The 19124-nt window shown below is 44.2% G+C and overlaps 2 protein-coding genes across 2 annotated transcripts in view; one reads left to right on the forward strand and one right to left on the reverse strand.

Moving 5' to 3' along the window:
- Positions 1-8357, reverse strand: part of PIWIL2 (piwi like RNA-mediated gene silencing 2) — a 54313-nt gene extending 45956 nt beyond the window's left edge. The window contains exons 1-2 of the mRNA XM_035140125.2: positions 8317-8357; positions 3949-4141 (exon numbers count right to left, since the gene is read on the reverse strand). Coding sequence (XP_034996016.2) covers positions 3949-4137 — 189 coding nt within the window. The 5' untranslated portion in view covers positions 4138-4141; positions 8317-8357. The remainder of the gene's footprint in view (positions 1-3948; positions 4142-8316) is intronic.
- A 4725-nt stretch (positions 8358-13082) lies between these two features.
- Positions 13083-19124, forward strand: part of LOC118096968 (outer mitochondrial transmembrane helix translocase-like) — a 33806-nt gene continuing 27764 nt past the window's right edge. Inside the window, exons 1-2 of the mRNA XM_035139448.2 lie at positions 13083-13196; positions 17784-17994. Coding sequence (XP_034995339.1) covers positions 17821-17994 — 174 coding nt within the window. The 5' untranslated portion in view covers positions 13083-13196; positions 17784-17820. The remainder of the gene's footprint in view (positions 13197-17783; positions 17995-19124) is intronic.

Below are 19124 nucleotides of genomic sequence, written 5' to 3' on the forward strand. Positions count from 1 at the left end.
CTCTGCCCAACACAAAGAATTAGTTCCATGAGCATCTATAGTATTCTGAAAACAGCTACCAGTAGTTTTCTAGCCATGTTTTATTTAAGGTTCTTCTTAAATGTCTTCTCAAATACAAATTTTAATTAATTTATTTTTACACACACAAAATACAAGTACAAAAAAGAACGCCCATTATTCTAAAAAATAAATAAATTTCCCTTTCTGAATGAGGTAGGAAAATCTAGCCAGTTTTAAAATATTCACTTTTACACTTGACAATGTATCCTTGGACAATGCTTCTACACTAGAACCCTTTAGTTTTACTGAAACCTTGCTTTTCCACATGTCTCTAGAATGTCCCAATGGGTGGGGCTTGCCTGCACCTTACTTTCCTTCTCCACTGCTTCCTTCCACCCTATGCCAGGTACTGGCAGGAGTGGCAGTGGCTTTACCCAGGAACCTTGCAGGGCCAGGGCCAGTGCTGCTTGTTTCTCCCTCCATTTTTCAACATCACGCTGTATCATTATATCGCTATGCTTAGCTGGTGAGACATCACAATGTTGAAAAGCTGGTATCATCCAGCCCTAATAAAGGGACCTCTGACCGTAAAGTCCAGTCGCGGACAACTCTGGGGTTACGGTGCTCATCTCGCTTTACTGGCTGAGGGAGGAGGCGTTTGTCCGCAGACAGCTTCCGGGTCATGTGGCCAGCATGACTAAGCAGCTTCTGGTGAACCAAGGCAGCGCACGGAAATGCCATTTACCTTCCCACTGTAGCGATACCTATTTATCTACTTGCACTTTGACATGCTAGGTTGGCAGGAGATGGGACCGAGCAACGGGAGCTCACCCCGTCGCAGGGATTTGAACCGCCGACCTTCTGATCGGCAAGCCCTAGGCTCTGTGGTTTCGACCACAGCACCACCATCCTAAGAGCACCATACTATTCAGTAATGACCTAGGCTGTAGTGAGATCCTTCTAGAACATGACTCAAGTAGTGCTGGGCAATACCTGGTTTTCAACATCACAATATATCACCAGCTAAATATCATGATATTTCGATATATCACGATATATATCTGTGGTGACAATATATCCCCCTGTGGGGGCAGAGGATGTGCTGCGCTTCCTTGCAGCAGCAGAGGGTCTTGCCGTGCCTCCCAGTGGCAGTAGTGGTTGCGCCACGCTTCCCTGCAATAGTAGAGGGCCTTGCTGCACATCCCCATGGAGGCAGAGGGTGTGTTGTGCTTTCCTGCAGCAGAAGAGGGCCTTGCTGAGCCTCCCTGCAGTGGTGAAGGAGGGCCTTAAAATGTAAGGAAGTAGTAGATTTTTAAAAATAATAAACTTCCATACATTATATTTTATATATTTTCAACTTATTTATGAGTAGTTTAAGTGATTTACCTAAATCAGGTTGCATCTGCTTCCCCACTCAAGAGGTCTAAGTGGAATCCCTACATGCATAAGCCCCACTGAGTTCAACTAAACTAACTTCTACTTTCCTGGAAGTAAGCCCCATTTAATTCAGTTGGGCTTGCTTGTGAGTTGACACGCATTTGCCTTCACTGCTTACTGAGTAACACCCTCCCCATCATGATACCCAACCTCCCAATTCAGCCTAAAGCAGCCAGTTAAATCTTCTCCCCTCCATTCCTGCCCCCCAAGCCCTGATCTCACCAATCTCTCCCTTTTTATTAAAGGGAAGGAGGGTGAGGAAGCAAGCAAAGATACAGTAGTCTCTTTAAAAAATTTTTTTTTATAAAAACACCTTCCTTTTTAATATGGAAGAAATATAGCGGGAACCAATAACATAAATACCACCAGAAAAAACTCTTCCCCTCTTTTTTTCACTGGTGAAGGAAGAAAGAAGTGCTTTTCAGTTCTTTGTTTACTTTGTCTCTTTGCTTGTCTAGCCATTGAAGGTGCCTCCTGGATTGTTAGCAGGCTCTGCATAATTAGCTGAGCTCTAAGTCTGCGTTTCCATGTGCTGCTCTGGTTTGCCAGAAGTGGCTTTGTCATGCTGGCCACATGACCCGGAAGCTGTACGCCGGCTCCCTTGGCAAATAACGCGAGATGAGCGCCGCAACCCCAAAGTCGGTTTGACTGGACCTAATGGTCAGGGGTCCCTTTACCTTTACCTTTAAGTGGAAAGCTACCAGGAAGTTGAAAGAGTTTGCTGCTTTGTGTGAGGACTTATCTTCATTTCTTATTGATGAGGAGGGAGAGAGCCTTGTTGAAACACTTATCACATGGAAGTTGAACAGAATCCATTCCGGAAGTCGAACAGACTTCCAAAACGTTTGAAAACCAAAGCACAGCTTCTGATTAGCTGCAGGAAGCTTCTGCAGCCAACTGGAAGCCCCGCCGGACGTTCGGCTTCCAAAAATAGTTTGCAAACCAGAACAGTCACTTCCCAAAAGGTTTGGGAACTAAGTTGTTCGACTTCCAAGGTACAACTGTACCAATATTCAACAATATGGCAATTAATTGCACAGACCTACTCACAAATTCCATTCAGTGATGGTCCTTGACAACTTCAGTTTAAAAGTTTATTGCTTGTAGGTTCAGTCCATTTTATTTCTTCTTGATTATCCCAACTGGGAGGGCCTGGTGCTGAATGGTCTCCTCATTCTTCCTTGAGTACTCTCTCAGAACTGCCCCCAGACTTTAATAATTTCTCCCACTTTAATATATCTGTACATTTATCTATCTTACTTTAATATAAAATGAGAGGAAATGAGTATTTAATGCTACCCACTGGAACAGTACAGTGGTACCTTTGGTTAAGAACTTAATTCATTCCGGAGGTCCGTTCTTAACCTGAGGTACCACTTTAGCTAATGGGGCTTCCTGCTGCCGCCGGAGCGCGATTTCTGTTCTCATCCTGAAGCAAAGTTCTTAACCCGAGGTACTACCACAGTTTGGGGGTGCCTATACTACCATATTTTTCACTCCATAAGATGCACTCCCCCCCCCAAAAAAAGGGAGGGGAAAAGTCTGTGCATCCTATGGAGCGAAGGCTCTGGCTCTGGTTCTGGCCAGAGCCGTGCGCAGTGGGAAACAGACTCTCGGGCTGCTTCTGTGACAGCAGAGAGGGCTGCTTCCCTCTCTCACCCTCTCTCTCTCTCACCCCTTCCTTCCTTCCCTCTTCCAATTTGAATAAAATATTGGGGGGGGCAGGTAAGCCCCACCTCACATACCATATCAGCCTTTCTCAACCTGGGGATCCCCAGAAGTTGAACTACTACAACTCCCATCGCCCCTAGCTAGCAAGGCCATACCTCAGTGATGATGGGAGTTGAGGGATGATGGGAATTATAGTCCAACAACATCTGAGGGCCCACAGGTTGAGAACCGCTGCAATTGATCTCAAGACAAAGTGCATGCACACTATATGAATGACAATGCCCATCAACCTGGGGGACGGGGACGACTTCCTCAAATATTTAATTGGGGGGCGGGCGGACAAAGGCACCTAGGCCTCTAAGAGTTGGCTGCTATGCCTAGGACAATTCAAGAAAGCAAAATATTTTTTCTTGTTTTCCTCCTCTAAAAAACTATGTGCGTCCTATGGTCAAGTGCGTCTTATGGAGCGAAAAAATATGGTATTTTGGGTTGGCCGAAGCATTTGTAACCAGAGGTACCACTGTACAGTACTGCAATTGCATTTTATTACCAAAAGTGGGGGAACAGGACAGCAAAGACTGCAATTAGCTAGCAACCATGTCATCCAGATATTCCTCCGCTATTAATATGCAGGACACACAGCACAACTTGCTATAGAGAAGAAACATTCCTCCTATCAGATATAGTGAACCCAAGTATGCCATGTAACATCTCCCTGTACAGCACTGTGTACCAAAAGAACAAGGGATCTACTGTAGTTTTAGCATGAACCTGCAGGTACTGGCCAACCACTTTCCAGCAAAATATCACTGCTGGAGATTATAAAGGTTGCATATTTACCTGTTGCAAATGTCCTGGTTGTTTCTGTACCATCTCACATACTCTTTGCATCCTACCAGCTGAAGGAATAGACCTTCCTCTACTGTATACATTATCTTCAAGCAGCTGTGGCAGAGATTCAGGCACATGGCCACTCTGAGGCATGTGGAAAGATGCACCACCCCGGAATGGGGGTCTTGTGGGATACATGATACTGTTTGAGGAGGGAAAACACAGATTTCAGAAGCATATAGCAAGGGGGCTCTCTATAGCAATCCCAGTTCACCATGCCAAATTAAGTCAGAAACAATACAAAGAGCCATCTACCAAGACTAGCACAATTCACCTCTACCACCATCAACATCTCATTTTATTGCCAACCTCCCCCAACCCTAGGTCTCTTTGACTCTCCTTAAATAGTGAAGAAAGACCTTTGCAAGAATAAGTTTCTCATCATTCTCCAATGTACTTCCCACTCCCCGCCCCATGAACACCTCCCTCCCTCAGAGAATAATGCAGAAGAAAATGGCCTACACAGACCAACAACGGCCTAAGCACCAACAATGGTAGACCTTAATGAGCACAGATACACCAGACTTAAAACTGGTTAAACAACCATTCCCTCTCCCCATAGAGCCCTGGAATCAGGGTGGATAAAAATAAATGATTTTTAAAAATAAATAAATAGATTTTTTTAAATAAAATGCTATTTGAGGAAAATATATTACCATCCAAAGGTTATTCCATCATGAAATAAATATTAGGTTTTTAATTATGTAGAATAAGGTTGTATATGTTTAATTTTTTGGGTAAATAAATTCCATTAATCCATTCACAATGTCATGATCTTCCAGAGGTTTTTGTAAGATTATTGGGCAGTTTCTCTGCTTACAAGATATTATCACAAAAGCTTGGTTTACTTTTGCAGTTCTCAAAACTGAATTTGACTCAACAGAGATCACATGCCTTCTTCACAGCAAAAATAGTAGAACACGAACAGAGTTGAGAAAAAGACCTTGATCCTATTGTTCTACAAACCTATAAATACAGAAACAACCACTTCAGTGCTAAGTTTCAAGAAGTTCAGTGAATAGAATAGAAACAATATTTTTCTGATTGTTTGGAGTGGACAGTATTTAAGTTTTTCATGTGTAGGCTGGGCTGACAGTCTAAGTTTCTTAAAATATATATATTTTGTTTTTGTTTAGCCAACTTAGTTAACAAACATGGATGTTTGTTTAAGCAAATAACATATGCTGTAATGTTATTGTTTCAGTTGAATAAATCTATTTAAATTGTTATTATTAAGGTAATGATTATTTTTCTCCATCCTAAGTACAACAGTAAAGTTGTCCAAATATGAATGATTAACCTATTATAGAATCATAGAATCATAGAGTTGGAAGAGACCACAAGGGCCATCCAGTCCAACCCCCTGCCAAGCAGGAAACACCATCAAAGCATTCCTGACAGATGGCTGTCAAGCCTCTGCTTAAAGACCTCCAAAGAAGGAGACTCCACCACACTCCTTGGCAGCAAATTCCACTGCCGAACAGCTCTTACTGTCAGGAAGTTCTTCCTAATGTTTAGGTGGAATTTTCTTTCTTGTAGTTTGAATCCGTTGCTCCGTGTCCGCTTCTCTGGAGCAGCAGAAAACAACCTTTCTCCCTCCTCTATATGACATCCTTTTATATATTTGAACATGGTTATCATATCACCCCTTAACCTTCTCTTCTCCAGGCTAAACATATTAAACTGGGGATAAAAAACTAATATGAAAAGTTGTTATTCTAAAAATCTTCTTCTACTTGCATATTAAAGTTATACCAGCAAGAATTAGTCTTTATGTAGAAAACTATGATTTAAATCATGCCTTACTGACTAGTGATTTAAATCAGTTTGATTTAAATCAAATCCACCCTGAACCTAAGTATTGATGGGTGGAGTAATGTCCACAATGATCCTGTTGTATGTGCTTGTATAAAAAACAGAAGAAGGGAAAGTCTTCCTTCCACAAACAATTGATACGTCAGGAAATGCACACACAGCAGAATACTTACAAGAAGTGGCAGTAAAAGCTATAATAACATGTGAACAAAAATTCAAATGTCTAGTACGCAGTTTGGTCACAGACAATGCTGCAAATGTTTCCAAGATGAGAAGAAATTTAGAAGAGCAGGAAGGGAATAAGCTAATAACATATGGTTGCAGTGCTCATTTGCTGCACCTCTTAGCCAAAGACTTAAGTGTTCCAGAAATAAAGACTAATGTTGTTGAAATTGCTAAATACTTCCGTAACAATCACTTTGCTGCAGCAGCTCTGAAAAGGATGGATGGAACCAAGCTAACGCTCCCACAAGATCGAACTCTGTGGTGGACTGTTTTGAGCAGTATATCAAGAACTGGCCTATTCTGATGACAGTTTGTGAACAAAATCGAGATAAAATAGATGGCACTGTCACGGCCAAAATCCTCAACATTGGGCTTAAGAGAAATGTTGAACATATGCTGAGCATCCTGAAACCCATCTCTGAAGCTTTAAACAAAATATAGAAAAATAGCTGTTTTATTGCTGATGCTGTTGAACTTTAGAAGGAAATGAGTGAACACTTAAAAACAGAACTACACATGGACAGAATTAAATTACAAGCATTAAAAAAACGAATGGGACAAGTACTGTCTCCAGCTCATTTTTTTGCAAATATTGTCGATATCCAGTACCAGGGTCAAAACTTAAGTGCTGAGGAAGAGGAGTTAGCTATGACATGGGTATCCAGCAATCATCCATCTGTAAAGCCAACGATAATAAACTTCAAAGCTAAGGGGGAACCATTCAAAAAATATATGTTTGCTGAAGATATTTTAAAGTCACACCAGTGAACTGGTGGAAGTCACTTAAGCACTTAGATTTAGAGACTGTTCAAGCAATGATTTCACTTTTAACAGCAGTAGCTTCTTCTGCAGGCGTTGAAAGAATATTCCTCTTCCTTTGGACTCATTCATTTCATTCTAAATTGAGAAATCGTTTGGGACCCGATAAAGCAGCAAAGCTTGTTTTTCTTTTCCAGATTATGAACAGAGAAGATGAGGAGTGAACTACAGAGGACAGTATTTAAGTTTCTCATGTGTAGGCTGGGCTGACAGTCTAAGTTTCTTAAAATAAATATATACTGTTTAGCCAAATTAGTTAACAAACATGGATGTTTGTTTACGCAAAAAAATATGCTGTTATGTTTCAAATCAACCTTATCTAACAGCTTAAGTGAGACCCTGTCAAGTAAGGCCATTTCTGTTCCTATTATCAACATGTATGTCATTTACAGGGCTCCAGCAAGGCCACTTTTTGAACTATTACGGGACCAAGAATGACCTTTGTTCTTCCATTACCTTATCTGCACCTGCTGGACCTCCTAACCAAAACAACCTTGGGTGCTCTTCTGTAACTTTGCAGAAAGCAAGATTGATACTTATTAAACAAGACAACCAAATGAGAACCTGCAATGGAAAATCAATGTATCTGCTTCCATTTTGAAATGGTGTTCCAAGTCTCATGAATCCTGGGTCTTCTCAGAAGACTTAACTGCTGTCCATCCAGCCCCAAAGTTATTTCTTAACCATTTCCTTCAATATCAGATTAACATTGTCCAGTGCAGATTCCCTCTTCCAAAACCATGTGTAGAATTCAGTGCAGTGGTTGTCCACATACCTGTGCAATATCGTATATTCGCAATTCACACCCATGGCAATCTTGCAATTCCTAAACTGTCACCTGTACACCATCTGCTTGCCTTGTGAATGGGCATTATTTATCCAGCAGTAGGTGAACACGCTGGATCAGTTTATTACCTCTCTCTCTTACACACACCTATGTGCCGATGATAACAGTTCAATAAAGACTAAGTAAAACCGACACAAAAACAAAAATAGAGCAAAAATACAATAGCAGCCAAAGATATCTGCAGCAACCCATCGTCGCACAAGACCCACAGGACCCAGCGCCGCCTCCGCCGGAGGTGGGCGACTTCCCAGGGAACTCTACCATTCGAGCTGCGGCTCCAGGCCTTGGACACTCTCTGACCTGGGAGGGCCCAGGGGGGAGGACACGCCAAGTGGGAAACAGGGAAGTGCTGTTAGGGAAGCGGGCACCTTCTGGCGCCGAAGGTGCCTTGCTCGGGGCAGCCGTTTCAGGGCGGGTCAAAAACGCAAACCAGCCGGCGAGAAGCGCGCCTCCTTCCGCCCTCCCGCGAAGCCACGGAGTCCGAGAGGGGAAGGCGCCCCCAGGCCAGGCCCTTCCCGAGAGGAAGCCCTTCCTCCTTCTGACCGGGGACGACGGGGCTCCCTTCAGAAAACCGCCCTCTTGCCTCTTCCTTCGCTTGACCCGCTACTTACCCGCCACGTCCCCTCAGAGCGCCGGCCGAGCGAGGCGGTTGGGGAGGCGGCGCCAGCGAGACCAACTCGCCCTCCTCGCGCCGCCGAAATCTCACGCACGCGCACGCCACCAAGCGCCCTCGCCAACCACGCCTTCACGCCTTTATAGCACGTTGCCGCCCCCGCCCCTCGCCGGCCCATTCCCCAGTCACTTTAACAGGGATCGCACGCCTATTGGGAAAGAAGCTGCAAGCGGGCTTCTTCCTCCTCCACTTAGGAGCAGCCCAAGTTCCCAAAGCAAAGGGTGGGGCAGGGAATAAGAAAGTCCCATCACGCCCGGCGCGAGTTTGAACTTACTCATTAAGAAATACGTCAAGTTGTTCATTAGGACTTGCTCTCCAGTGAATGGTTATGAGGAGTATATCGCTGCCTTAGTCTGACTGTCTTTCACCCACCACCGTTTAATGGTACAGTCTATAACTGTACCATTGGGAAAGGAGGTGGGGGGAAATGTGTAGGGCGTCCGTAGGGTGTGGTCAATTTGAAGGGCGACTTCCTAATAAGGCTCCAAGCAGCCGTTGGAATTTGATTTTGACCTGAAGTCCTGCCTCTCTGCGAGAGGACCCCACTGAGCTCCAGGTGGTGGGGAAGCATTGCTCTGGGAGGGGCCGTGCAGGTCCTGGACCCCTTGGCCTCTGCCTGCTTTGAGGAGCTATCTTGCCGTGCCATGGCAATAATTGAACAAGCTGTACTGATATATCAGGTTCAATAGAATTTCTTTCTCTCCTTTGAGCCCAAGAGACGGTTTGGTCTTCTCGCTCCAAACAAACACTCTTTCGTAGCAATGCATAAATCATTAGTGCATAGCTTCCTGTCTTCATAAATTCCTCAGAACAGAGTCTGCTTGACGTCTTCACACTCAGTCAACAAAACAACAACAGACAGACAGACCAACTCTCACCCACTCTTCTCAGGCAGACAGGACTTTAAAAGGCAGTTAACAAGTTAACAAAGCAATAATTCAGCTTTTCTGTGACCTTGATTGGAATCACCTTTGCAGCTTTTACATTATACTGTATCGCAGGCATCCCCAAACTGCAGCCCTCCAGATGTTTTGGCCTACAACTCCCATGATCCCTAGCTAACAGGGCCAGTGGTCAGGGATGATGGGAATTGTAGTCCAAAACATCTGGAGGGCCGAAGTTTGGGGATGCCTGCTGTATCGGGTCAGCAAACTTTTTCAGCAGGGGGCCGGTCCACTGTCCCTCAGACCTTATGCGAGGCCGGACTATATTTTGAAGGGGGGGAAACCAAACGAATTCCTGTGCCCCACAAATAGCCCAGAGATGCATTTTAAATAAAAGGACACATTCTACTCATGTAAAAACATGCTGATTCCCAGACCATCCACAGGCCCAATTTAGAAGGCAATTGGGCCAGAATCTGGCCCCCAGGGCTTAGTTTGCCTACCCATGCTGTATATGTCCCCCCCCCTTGTATAATTATTATTATTATTTTTGTAAAATACATTTCCTAACAAATACAGTACAAGTTGCAGGTAGGTAGCCGTGTTGGTCTGATGTAGTCGAAACAAAATGGCACCATGTCTCATCCTGAAAGCACTGCCCTGGCTGTCAGTGAACTACAGAGTCTTACTACTAGCATACAAAGCCATAAACTGCTTTAGACACAAGGACTATACCTAAAAGAGCACCTCTCTCAATATTGACTGTCTTGGGCCCTAAAATCCGCAAGGGAGGAACTGTCAGTGCTGCTGCCTCCAGGTGCTGTCCAATGGGCACTGACCTGCAATGGGGCCTTTGGGGAATAGTTCTCTGTTATAGAATGCTCCCCTTGTGAGTTGTATCTGGTTTCTTCATTATTTATATTCAGAAAGAAATTCTAAGCATTCCTGTTCACCGAAGCATTTGATGACTGAAATACAGTATATTCTTCCCAACAATCGTGAAATAATTTCCTGTGAGGTTATGTGACTGTTCATGGGCCATTGCCGGGGGGGGCAGGGGGGCAGCTGCCCCCTAGATCAATCAAAATCAATACAATTCTGAGGTTCTGATCTCCCCCCCCCCCAACAAAAGCATGACCTGCCAACAAAAACCCTGGCTACACCCAAGCTACATCTGTAATTGTTTGTTTTTGTTTTGTATTGGTTTTCTGTTTTGTTTATTCATTTGATTTGTATGCTGCTTTTCCACAAAAAAAATTCATGCTCTAAGTGGCTTAAAACAAACAGGAATGCATTTCAGTTAAGGAGCTTGTGCATGCAATCTCAAAGCCTTTGTGATGTTTGAGAATTCTTAGAGAACAGGTGCAGTCCCTGCAGAATGGAGGCGGGCAAATGTCCCCATCTTCAAAAAGGTGAAAAAAGAAGACCTAGGTAACTTACCAACCAGTGAGCTTGACATCGATACCAGAAAATTCTAGAACAGAAATACTAGAACAGATAATTCAAGAGTTGGTCTGTGAGCACTTAAAAAGGATGCTGTGATTACTAAAACCAAGCATGGGTTTCTCAAAAATAAGTCATGTCAGACAAATCTCATTTCTTTTTTCCATGGAGTTACATGGATCAGGGGAATGCTGTGGACGTAGGGTATATTGATTTCAGTAAAGCTTTTGATGTTCTTGTGAGGAAGCTGGTAAAATGTGGGGTGAACGAGTTAACTGTTCGGTGGATTTGTAGCTGGTTGACTGACTGAACCCAAAGAGTACTCATTAATAGTTCCTCATCATCCTGGGGAAAAGTGACAAGCGGGGTGCCTCAGGGTTCTGTCCTGGGCCCGTTGTTGTTCAACATCTTCATAAATGACCTGGATCAAGGAATTGAGGTGATGCTCATAAAATTTGCAGATGACACCAAACCGTGGGGGGGGGGGGCGGCACTAATGCTGCAGAAGACAGAATCAGAATTCAAAATTACCTTCACAGATTGGAGAACTGAGCCCAAGCTAACAAAATGAAACTCAATAGGGACAAATATAAGGTTCTTCACTTAGGCAGGAAGAACCAGATGCACAAATATAAGGTGTGGGGGGGGGGACACCTGGCTTACTAGCCATACATGTGAAAAAGATCTAGGGGTCTTAGTGGACCACAAGCTTAACATAAGTCAACAGTGTGATGCAGCTGCAAAAAAGCTAATGCTAATCTAGGCTGCATCAACAGAAGTATAGTGTCCATATCAAGGGAAGTTGAAGTCCCACTCTATTCTGCCTTGATCAGACCACACCAGGAATACCGTGTCCAATTCTGGGCCCCACAGTTTAAGAAAGATGTTGATAAGCTGGAACATGTGCAGAAAAGGGCAACCAGGATGATCAAGGATCTGGAAACTAAGCCCTATGAGGAACGGTTGAGGGAGCTGGGTATGTTAAGCCTGGAAAAGAGGAGACGGAGAGGAGATATGATCAATATGTAAAGGGCTGTCACATGGAAGAAGGAACTAGTTTCCCCCCTACTGCTCTGGATGGTATGAGTCAAGCCAATGTCTTCAAGCTACAAGAAAGGACTAAGCATCAGGAAAAGCTTCCTGACAGTAGGACCTGTTCAACAGTGGAGGTGGATTCTCCTTTCTCCTTTCTGTCATGGATGCCTTACCTGAGATTCCTGCATTGCGGGGAGTTGGACTAGATGACCCTTGGGGTTCCTTCCAACTCTACAATTCTATGATTCTCTAATTCTCTCCTATATATGGTAGAAGGGGGGACTGCCTATACTTCAAAAGCTTTCTGCAACATCACAACCTGTGTCACACGTGTTTTTAAGCCTTGTGCTTTTTCCTCCAAAGCTGCTTTTTTTAAAAAAAATATTTTATTTAGAACATAGTCCACAACAACTCATACATACAAACAAACCCACCACCATTGACAATTTAATTATCAAAATTAAGCTCCTATCCCCTTACACAAAGAAAATATAACATAAAAATAAAAACTTCCTTTATCCTGTAAATGGCCTCCTTATTTACTTCTTGTGTACTGTTTCTTTTATATGTGATTATTACAATTGTTCCTAATTATGACTTTAAAAACCGCAAAGTCTCCTATAGAAATTAATCGAAACAAGTCCAGGAATATTTTCCGATCATCTTTTGCTATACTTGTGTCTGTTATTCCTAATAGGAAAGCTTCTGTATTTTTCACAAAATTATATTAAAACATTTTTTTTTTAGTTCATCATGTACTATATCCTAGAAGCTTTTGATTTTTTCACAGGTCCACCACATAAGTGTCCCTTCTGCTTTACCGCACCTCCAACACAGGTTTGCTTTTGTTTTATACATTGCTATTTTGGCAGGTGTTAAGTACCATCTATAAAACATCTTGATTGAATTTTCTCTTAGCGCTAATGCAAAGCTGCTGCTTTTTTTAATAAAAAAAATTATTAAGAGTTTACTAATGCAACTTTTAATTGATTAATGCAGCAAGATACCTACTCTTACTCCAGAAGCCAATACACGTTTACTAATAAGTTCTTCCGACTCCCACGAGACCTATTTACCTGGGCGGAAGTAGCATTAAACTTCATAGGAATTACTTCTGGGTAAACATGCCCAGCATTGCGCTCTTCACCAACCAAGATTTCTCTCAGTCGAACAATCTGCGCCTAACTCCAACTTGGGTACCTGCGCCCGCAAGGAACCCAGGAGTCCTGCTCCGGCCATAGTGGTGCATTTTGCAAAAGCTGCCTGCCGGGCTGTCGTTTGCTCACGTGACCTCCCACCCCCTCGTCTTTTCGGTGCCAGAACGCGGAAGCAAGAGGCATCCTCCGGCCTTTTATATTTCCCGTTGGCGTTGACAGTAGCAAGCGGATTTCCAGACCGACCTGCTTTGAGTCTCGCCGTCATCATGCTGTGCCCAAGGAAGGAGGCGGCGGCCGAGGTAGGAAAAGCTTTGCCGCCGCGGCCCTTGTTCCCAGGCGGCGAGTTCGTCGGCTGCCAAGGCTGCCGCGGAGGACGGCGGACGGGTGAGTCGGGCTGGCCGCCTCTGCCTCCCCTCCGCCTCCGCTGCCGAGGCCGTATTCAGCACCACGGCCAGCGACGCGGCGGCGGCCGGCGGCCCGAAAGGAGATCTGCCCCTCGCCCCCCGGTCCCACCCAGGGAGGAGGAGGTCCGTGCGGTAGATTCAATCCTGGGCACCGACCGGCCTCCCAGGTTCCGGGGCAGATTCCAAGGGCCTGGCAGCATGATGCCATAACTGCACCCAGAGCTCATCAGGCCCTGAGAGAGAACCTGATCCGCTACTAGGCAAGGCTGGGCGACATGGCCTTGGACTAATAGGAACTTATAGAGAGCTACCCTTTCCCGAGCCAGATCATTGGTCCAGCTCAGTAGCTCAGCGTTGCCTACCCAGCCCTGGAGCTCTGCCAGCCCTGCCTGGAGACGCCACGAGGGACTGCACCAGAGGACTTCCGCCTTTGTTTATCATGACAAGGCAGGTGCTCTGCCCCTGAGCTTCCACCCTCTCTGCCCATTGGCCATGCTGGCTCATTCCCAGGCACCTGGAGAGCACCATGCTGACTACCGACAGGACTCTAGGGCTCAACAAGCAGGACAACAATTAGCATTTCTGTAGCACCTTCCCAATGTTTTCAACTGCCCTCCCTGAGCTTATTTAAATTCTTACAACCTGACATTGCAGATCAGTACTGTTATCCCCTTATAGCCAATGGGAAGTTCAGGCTGGGGTTGCTTAAAGCAGAAGTGCCTAACCTTTGGCTCTCCAGATGTTATTGGACTCCAATTTCCAACAGCCACAGTCATCATAGCCAATGGTCAGAGATTATGAGCAGGTCCTAGCCACAATGACTATCTTCTATCCCTGCTGTCAGAGGCATGATGCCGCTGAATACCAGTTGCTGGGAAGGACAAATGGGGGAAGTGCAATTGTCACATGGGGAGTGTGGTGTTGCATTCAAGTTCTGCTGGCAGGCTTTCCAATGACATCTGTTTGGCCAGTGTTAGAACAGAGTACTGGACTAGATAGGTCCTTACGAGTTCTGCAGTATCTGGAGGGCGACAGAATCTTCTCCCCTGGTGCAGGGAGATTCATGGATAGATATACCAGTTTTTAAAGGGTTAAGAACAGCTGCAGGGAACCCAGTTTGACTTTGGACTTGGCCACTAGTGGAGGAAGCTCTTTGCACCAATTTCCTGATTGAAGCTGCCTCCCACCCTCAACTCTGTTATCTGCACAAGAGGGGAGGACACTGGGAATAGATGTTGCAGAGGAAATAATAGCTCAGAAAGGACCTGCTAAACAAGAGTGGGTCTCTCTTCTGCATAAACACACATACAAGTGCATTGTAAATTTTTTAAATATTACAAACAGTACCAGATAACTCTTCTGTAAAAACAGAAAAGGGCTTTTCTGAACGGGAGAAACCAGCTGAAGGAACATCAGCTGAGAAAACCTTACTGTTAGAAACTGAAGTAGATAAAAGTCCCATTGCCACCCAGGAGTATGAAAACAAACCTCTTCTCGATCTTTTCAACACTCCTGAATTATATGCTAAATTCGAAATAGGGTATCTTATGTTATCACTGCAGTAAAATAAGCTGCAGTTTAAGAAGTAAACTGTATTTCATTTGCTCACACCCCCAAATTTCCATTTTTGCAAGAAAATTTATTATTATTATTATTATTATTATTATTATTATTTTATTTATACCCTGCCCATCTGGCTGGGTTTTCCCAGCCATTCTGGGTGGCTCCCAGCAGAATAGTAAAAACATGATAAAACATCAAACATTAAAAACCTCCTGATACAGGGCTGCCAAAGTCAGATAGTTGTTTATTTTCTTGACAGCTGAAGAGAAGGTGTTCCACAGGGAGGGCACCGCTGCCAAGAAGGCCATCTGCCTGGTTCCCTGTAACTTCACTTCTCATAGCGAGGGAACCACCAGAAGGCCCTCAGAAGGCCCTCCATGTCCAGGCTTAGAGATGGGGTGGAGATGCTCCTTCAGGTATACAGGCCCAAGAAAAGAAGGGTCTTCCTCATGGCTTCAATGTTTCTGGAAAATTTATATTGCTTGCAAGTGAATATAAAGAGGTTTTAGCTTGAGGCATTTTGAAGTTTTAAGTAGTACAGTACTACATTCTAAAGTATTATCTAGGGTTTCCCAAATGTCTGAGTTCATTTACACACGCACATCCCTGAACGTATAAAGTTGCCATTGACCCTGACCCATATTCTTAGAAAAGTAAATGAAAGAACATCAAGAAATATCAATATATAATAAATGTTTATTAATTACCAATCACCATTGCTAGGGATCTAAAAATGTGAAAAAATAAGTAAAACAAGCAAAAATTATTTATTTATTTATTTATTTATTAAATTTATATACTGTCCTATGCCCGCAGGTCTCTTTTTTAAAAAATAATTTTTATTGGTTTTACAATTTAATTTTACATTCACACATTAAATAGAATCAAAAAGTGTATAATTCTCCACACATATTTACAACAAACCTTACACAAACATACATACATTACACAAATAGACAACTTTAAACATACTCTCCATATCTGATACAGCCATTTCCCTTTTATAAACAATAAACTTCCAATTATTCTCACTGTAATTTATATTTTACTATCTCTTTATCGCACAGTTATGAATTTCTATTTATCCCTTGGTTTCATATACTCTTTATTCTCTTAATCATAATTACATTTCAGCCGGGTCAGCTTCTTTCTGCCATTAGGATTTCGTTTATACAATTATTCATCAAATATTCTTTAAACATCCTCCACTCCTTTTGTGTTGATTGTTTTGTTTGTCCTCTTACTCTTCCAGTTGTTTGAGCTAGTTGTAAATATTATAGCATTAGAATCATAGAATCATAGAATTAAATTATAGAATCATAGTTGGAAAAGACCACAAGGGCCATCCAGTCCAACCCCCTGCCAAGCAGGAAACACCATCAAAGCATTCCTGACAGATGGCTGTCAAGCATCCGCTTAAAGACCTCCAAAGAAGGTGACTCCACCACACTCATTGGCAGCAAATTCCACTGCCGAATAGCTCTTACTGTCAGGAAGTTCTTCCTAATGTTTAGGTGGAATCATCTTTCTTGTACAGTAGTTTGGATCCATTGCTCCGTGTCCGTTTCTCTGGAACAGCAGAAAACAACCTTTCTCCCTCCTCTATGTGGCATCCTTTAATACAGTGGTCCTCAACCTTGGGCCTCCAGATGTTTTGAGACTACAATTCCCATCATCCCTGACCACTGGTCCTGCTAGCTAGGGATCATGGGAGTTGTAGGCCAAAAACATCTGGAGGCCCAAGGTTGAGGACCACTGCTTTAATACATTTGAACATGGTTATCATATCACCCATTAACCTTCTCTTCTCCAGGCCAAACATGCCCAGCTCCCTAAGCCGTTCCTCATAAGGCATCATTTCCAGGCCTTTGACCATTTTGGTTGCCCTCCTCTGGACATGTTCCAGCTTGTTAGTATCCAGGCCAGTCTCGAGCAGGTCGCGCGCCCTGGCGCTGAGGGGCGGAGATCACTTCGGCGCCCCCGCCCTCTCAGGGTGTAGCATGGCTTCTGCGCGGCAAATGACTAAACAACAACAACAGAGATCAGAAAGTTCATAGCAGAGGTGGGATTGTAATGGGAGTGAAGGGAGAGATTTGCCAATTGTATTATTGAGCTAAATCTGATCATATAGTTGCATTGTGTAATTCTGATTGTATGGCTTAGCCCCCCCCCCAATATCCCTGGGATGTCTTGCTTAAAATGCTTTCCTCTTTGCCTCTGCATCTCTGTACCAAAGTGGGCCAAAGTGTAATGAAAACATTTGACAGCAAGACAGGATGCCCTACTAGCTATCAAGGCCGAATAAGCTGGCCTTGTCTGGAACACAGAGAAAGCCTTATCAGCGGATGAGCTTGACGCTGGAAGTTGCTAGCTTGATGCATAAACTAGTCTTATTGAAGGCTTTGTTGAGTCAGCATGTGTTTACAAGAAGAACCGGACACAGGAAGATCCATATATGTACTTGTAACCTATGACCCTCTTGCGTGCGCACACTTACAGAGTGGATGCCTGAGGAGGGGGGGAAGGAGCCCAAGGAGTGTATAAGAATGTTTTCAAATTTGTCTTTCTTTACTCTTGTCATGAAGCTGATCACCAAGAGTCTCTTAAATTTAAGAAATTAAATTCTTTCTCTGTCTCTGGATTCAACCCCCGGAGTCGTTATTGACTGTCTCTGTCCCTGCCTGGGCGCAACTTAAGGACCCTTATCAGCTAAGAAGGCTACAGGAGGACTTCCTGATTCATAGCTCCTTACTCACTACACAGCACCAGCTTTTTCTCTCCTTGGCTGAAATGTGACTTCATAACTTGGCTTTGTGATCTTGTGACAATCCAAAATGCTGATACAATGGCTGCAAGTTTTTCCTTTCTAATTCATTTATACCCCTTGTTGCCTTCCCCCTTTTTATTTTTTTAATGTAGTTCAGCTTGTAGTCTGGCTGCCTGAAACACAGAAGTGATGTTGCTAGGGGAAGTCTCCAAAGACCTTCTGACTCGGCCACTGACCCGGAATGAAGTGTTTGCTGTCCTCCTTCGCCTGACTGTCTTTGGGACTGCCACCTACTTCAGCATCAAGTGGGTATCAGATGCCTTGGACCCTACACGTAAGCAAAGGATACAGCTAAAGAAAAAGGTATATACATGGAACTTACCCCCAAAGTGCACTGTGTGTGTGCACCAATCCTATATAATAAAGTCCCTGTGTCTCTGCGTCCAGTTTTCCCATGTGTCCCTGGGTTACTGCGCATGTGCCCCAGGGACACAGGGATTGGACGGAGAGACTGCACGCGCGCACTCTCCCCCCCCCCCCCCGCGAAGCAGTGGCGGCGAGATAGGCGTTTGTGTCCCACGTCCTTCCTGTCGGCGGCTGGAGGAGAGGAAGGAAGCTGCTTTCTCCTCCTCCGTTCCTGTCCCCCTGCCGCCGACAGCAAGGACAGGTCCCAGGGTTCGGAGAAGCGCTGCGCAAGCACTTCTCCGAACCCCAGGATGTCTCCTTCCTGTTGGCGGCTGGGGGAGAGGAACAGAGGAGGAGAAAGCAGCGCTTTCTCCTCCTCTATTCCTGTCCCCCTGCCACCGACAGCAAGGACAGGTCCCAGGGTTCAGAGAAGCGCTGCGCAAGCGCTTCTCCGAACCCCAGGATGTTCTAGCGCCCGTTATTGAACGGGCTGAAATACACTAGTTGGGCTATAATTTTGGAATCCTAAAATGGTCACTGATATTCTGCTGTGGTGAATACCTCATATGTCCTTCCATAGCAGCACATCCATATGCCAATAATCGGGGTGGGGGTCCTATGCATGGTTTTAGCACAACTTAGCACCACTGTAGCATTCAATGACAGGCTGGTCTATCTTTCTCTTTTTTCTTGTTTTTTTTTGTCTCTGCTCATCTTTCAACAACAAATGGACAGTAGCCTCCAGTCTTTTGGGGCCCGGGGGCACTTTTAGAATGTAAGGAACTGTTGCAGGATCCAAAAAATACACATTTCACATTGATACCCACATGCAAAGCAAATAAAACACAGGGAAAGAAGACAAGGGCCCCAACCAACCTCCCTCCTGGTTTTATTTTTTGTTGTTTTGGTTTTGAGATTTTGTACACAACATAGATATATTTTTATATGAGTTTACAGTACATAAATATAAAATGAACTAACTAAATACTAGATAGCTAACATTTAAAAAAAACTGTGAGAGGGTGCTTTGGTGGTAATCCTGCTGCAGGTCCCATGACTAAACGATCCTAAGCACCATAGACAAAGAG

Source organism: Zootoca vivipara, chromosome 15 (assembly GCF_963506605.1).
Source record: "Zootoca vivipara chromosome 15, rZooViv1.1, whole genome shotgun sequence".
Classification (NCBI taxonomy): Eukaryota; Metazoa; Chordata; class Lepidosauria; order Squamata; family Lacertidae; genus Zootoca; species Zootoca vivipara.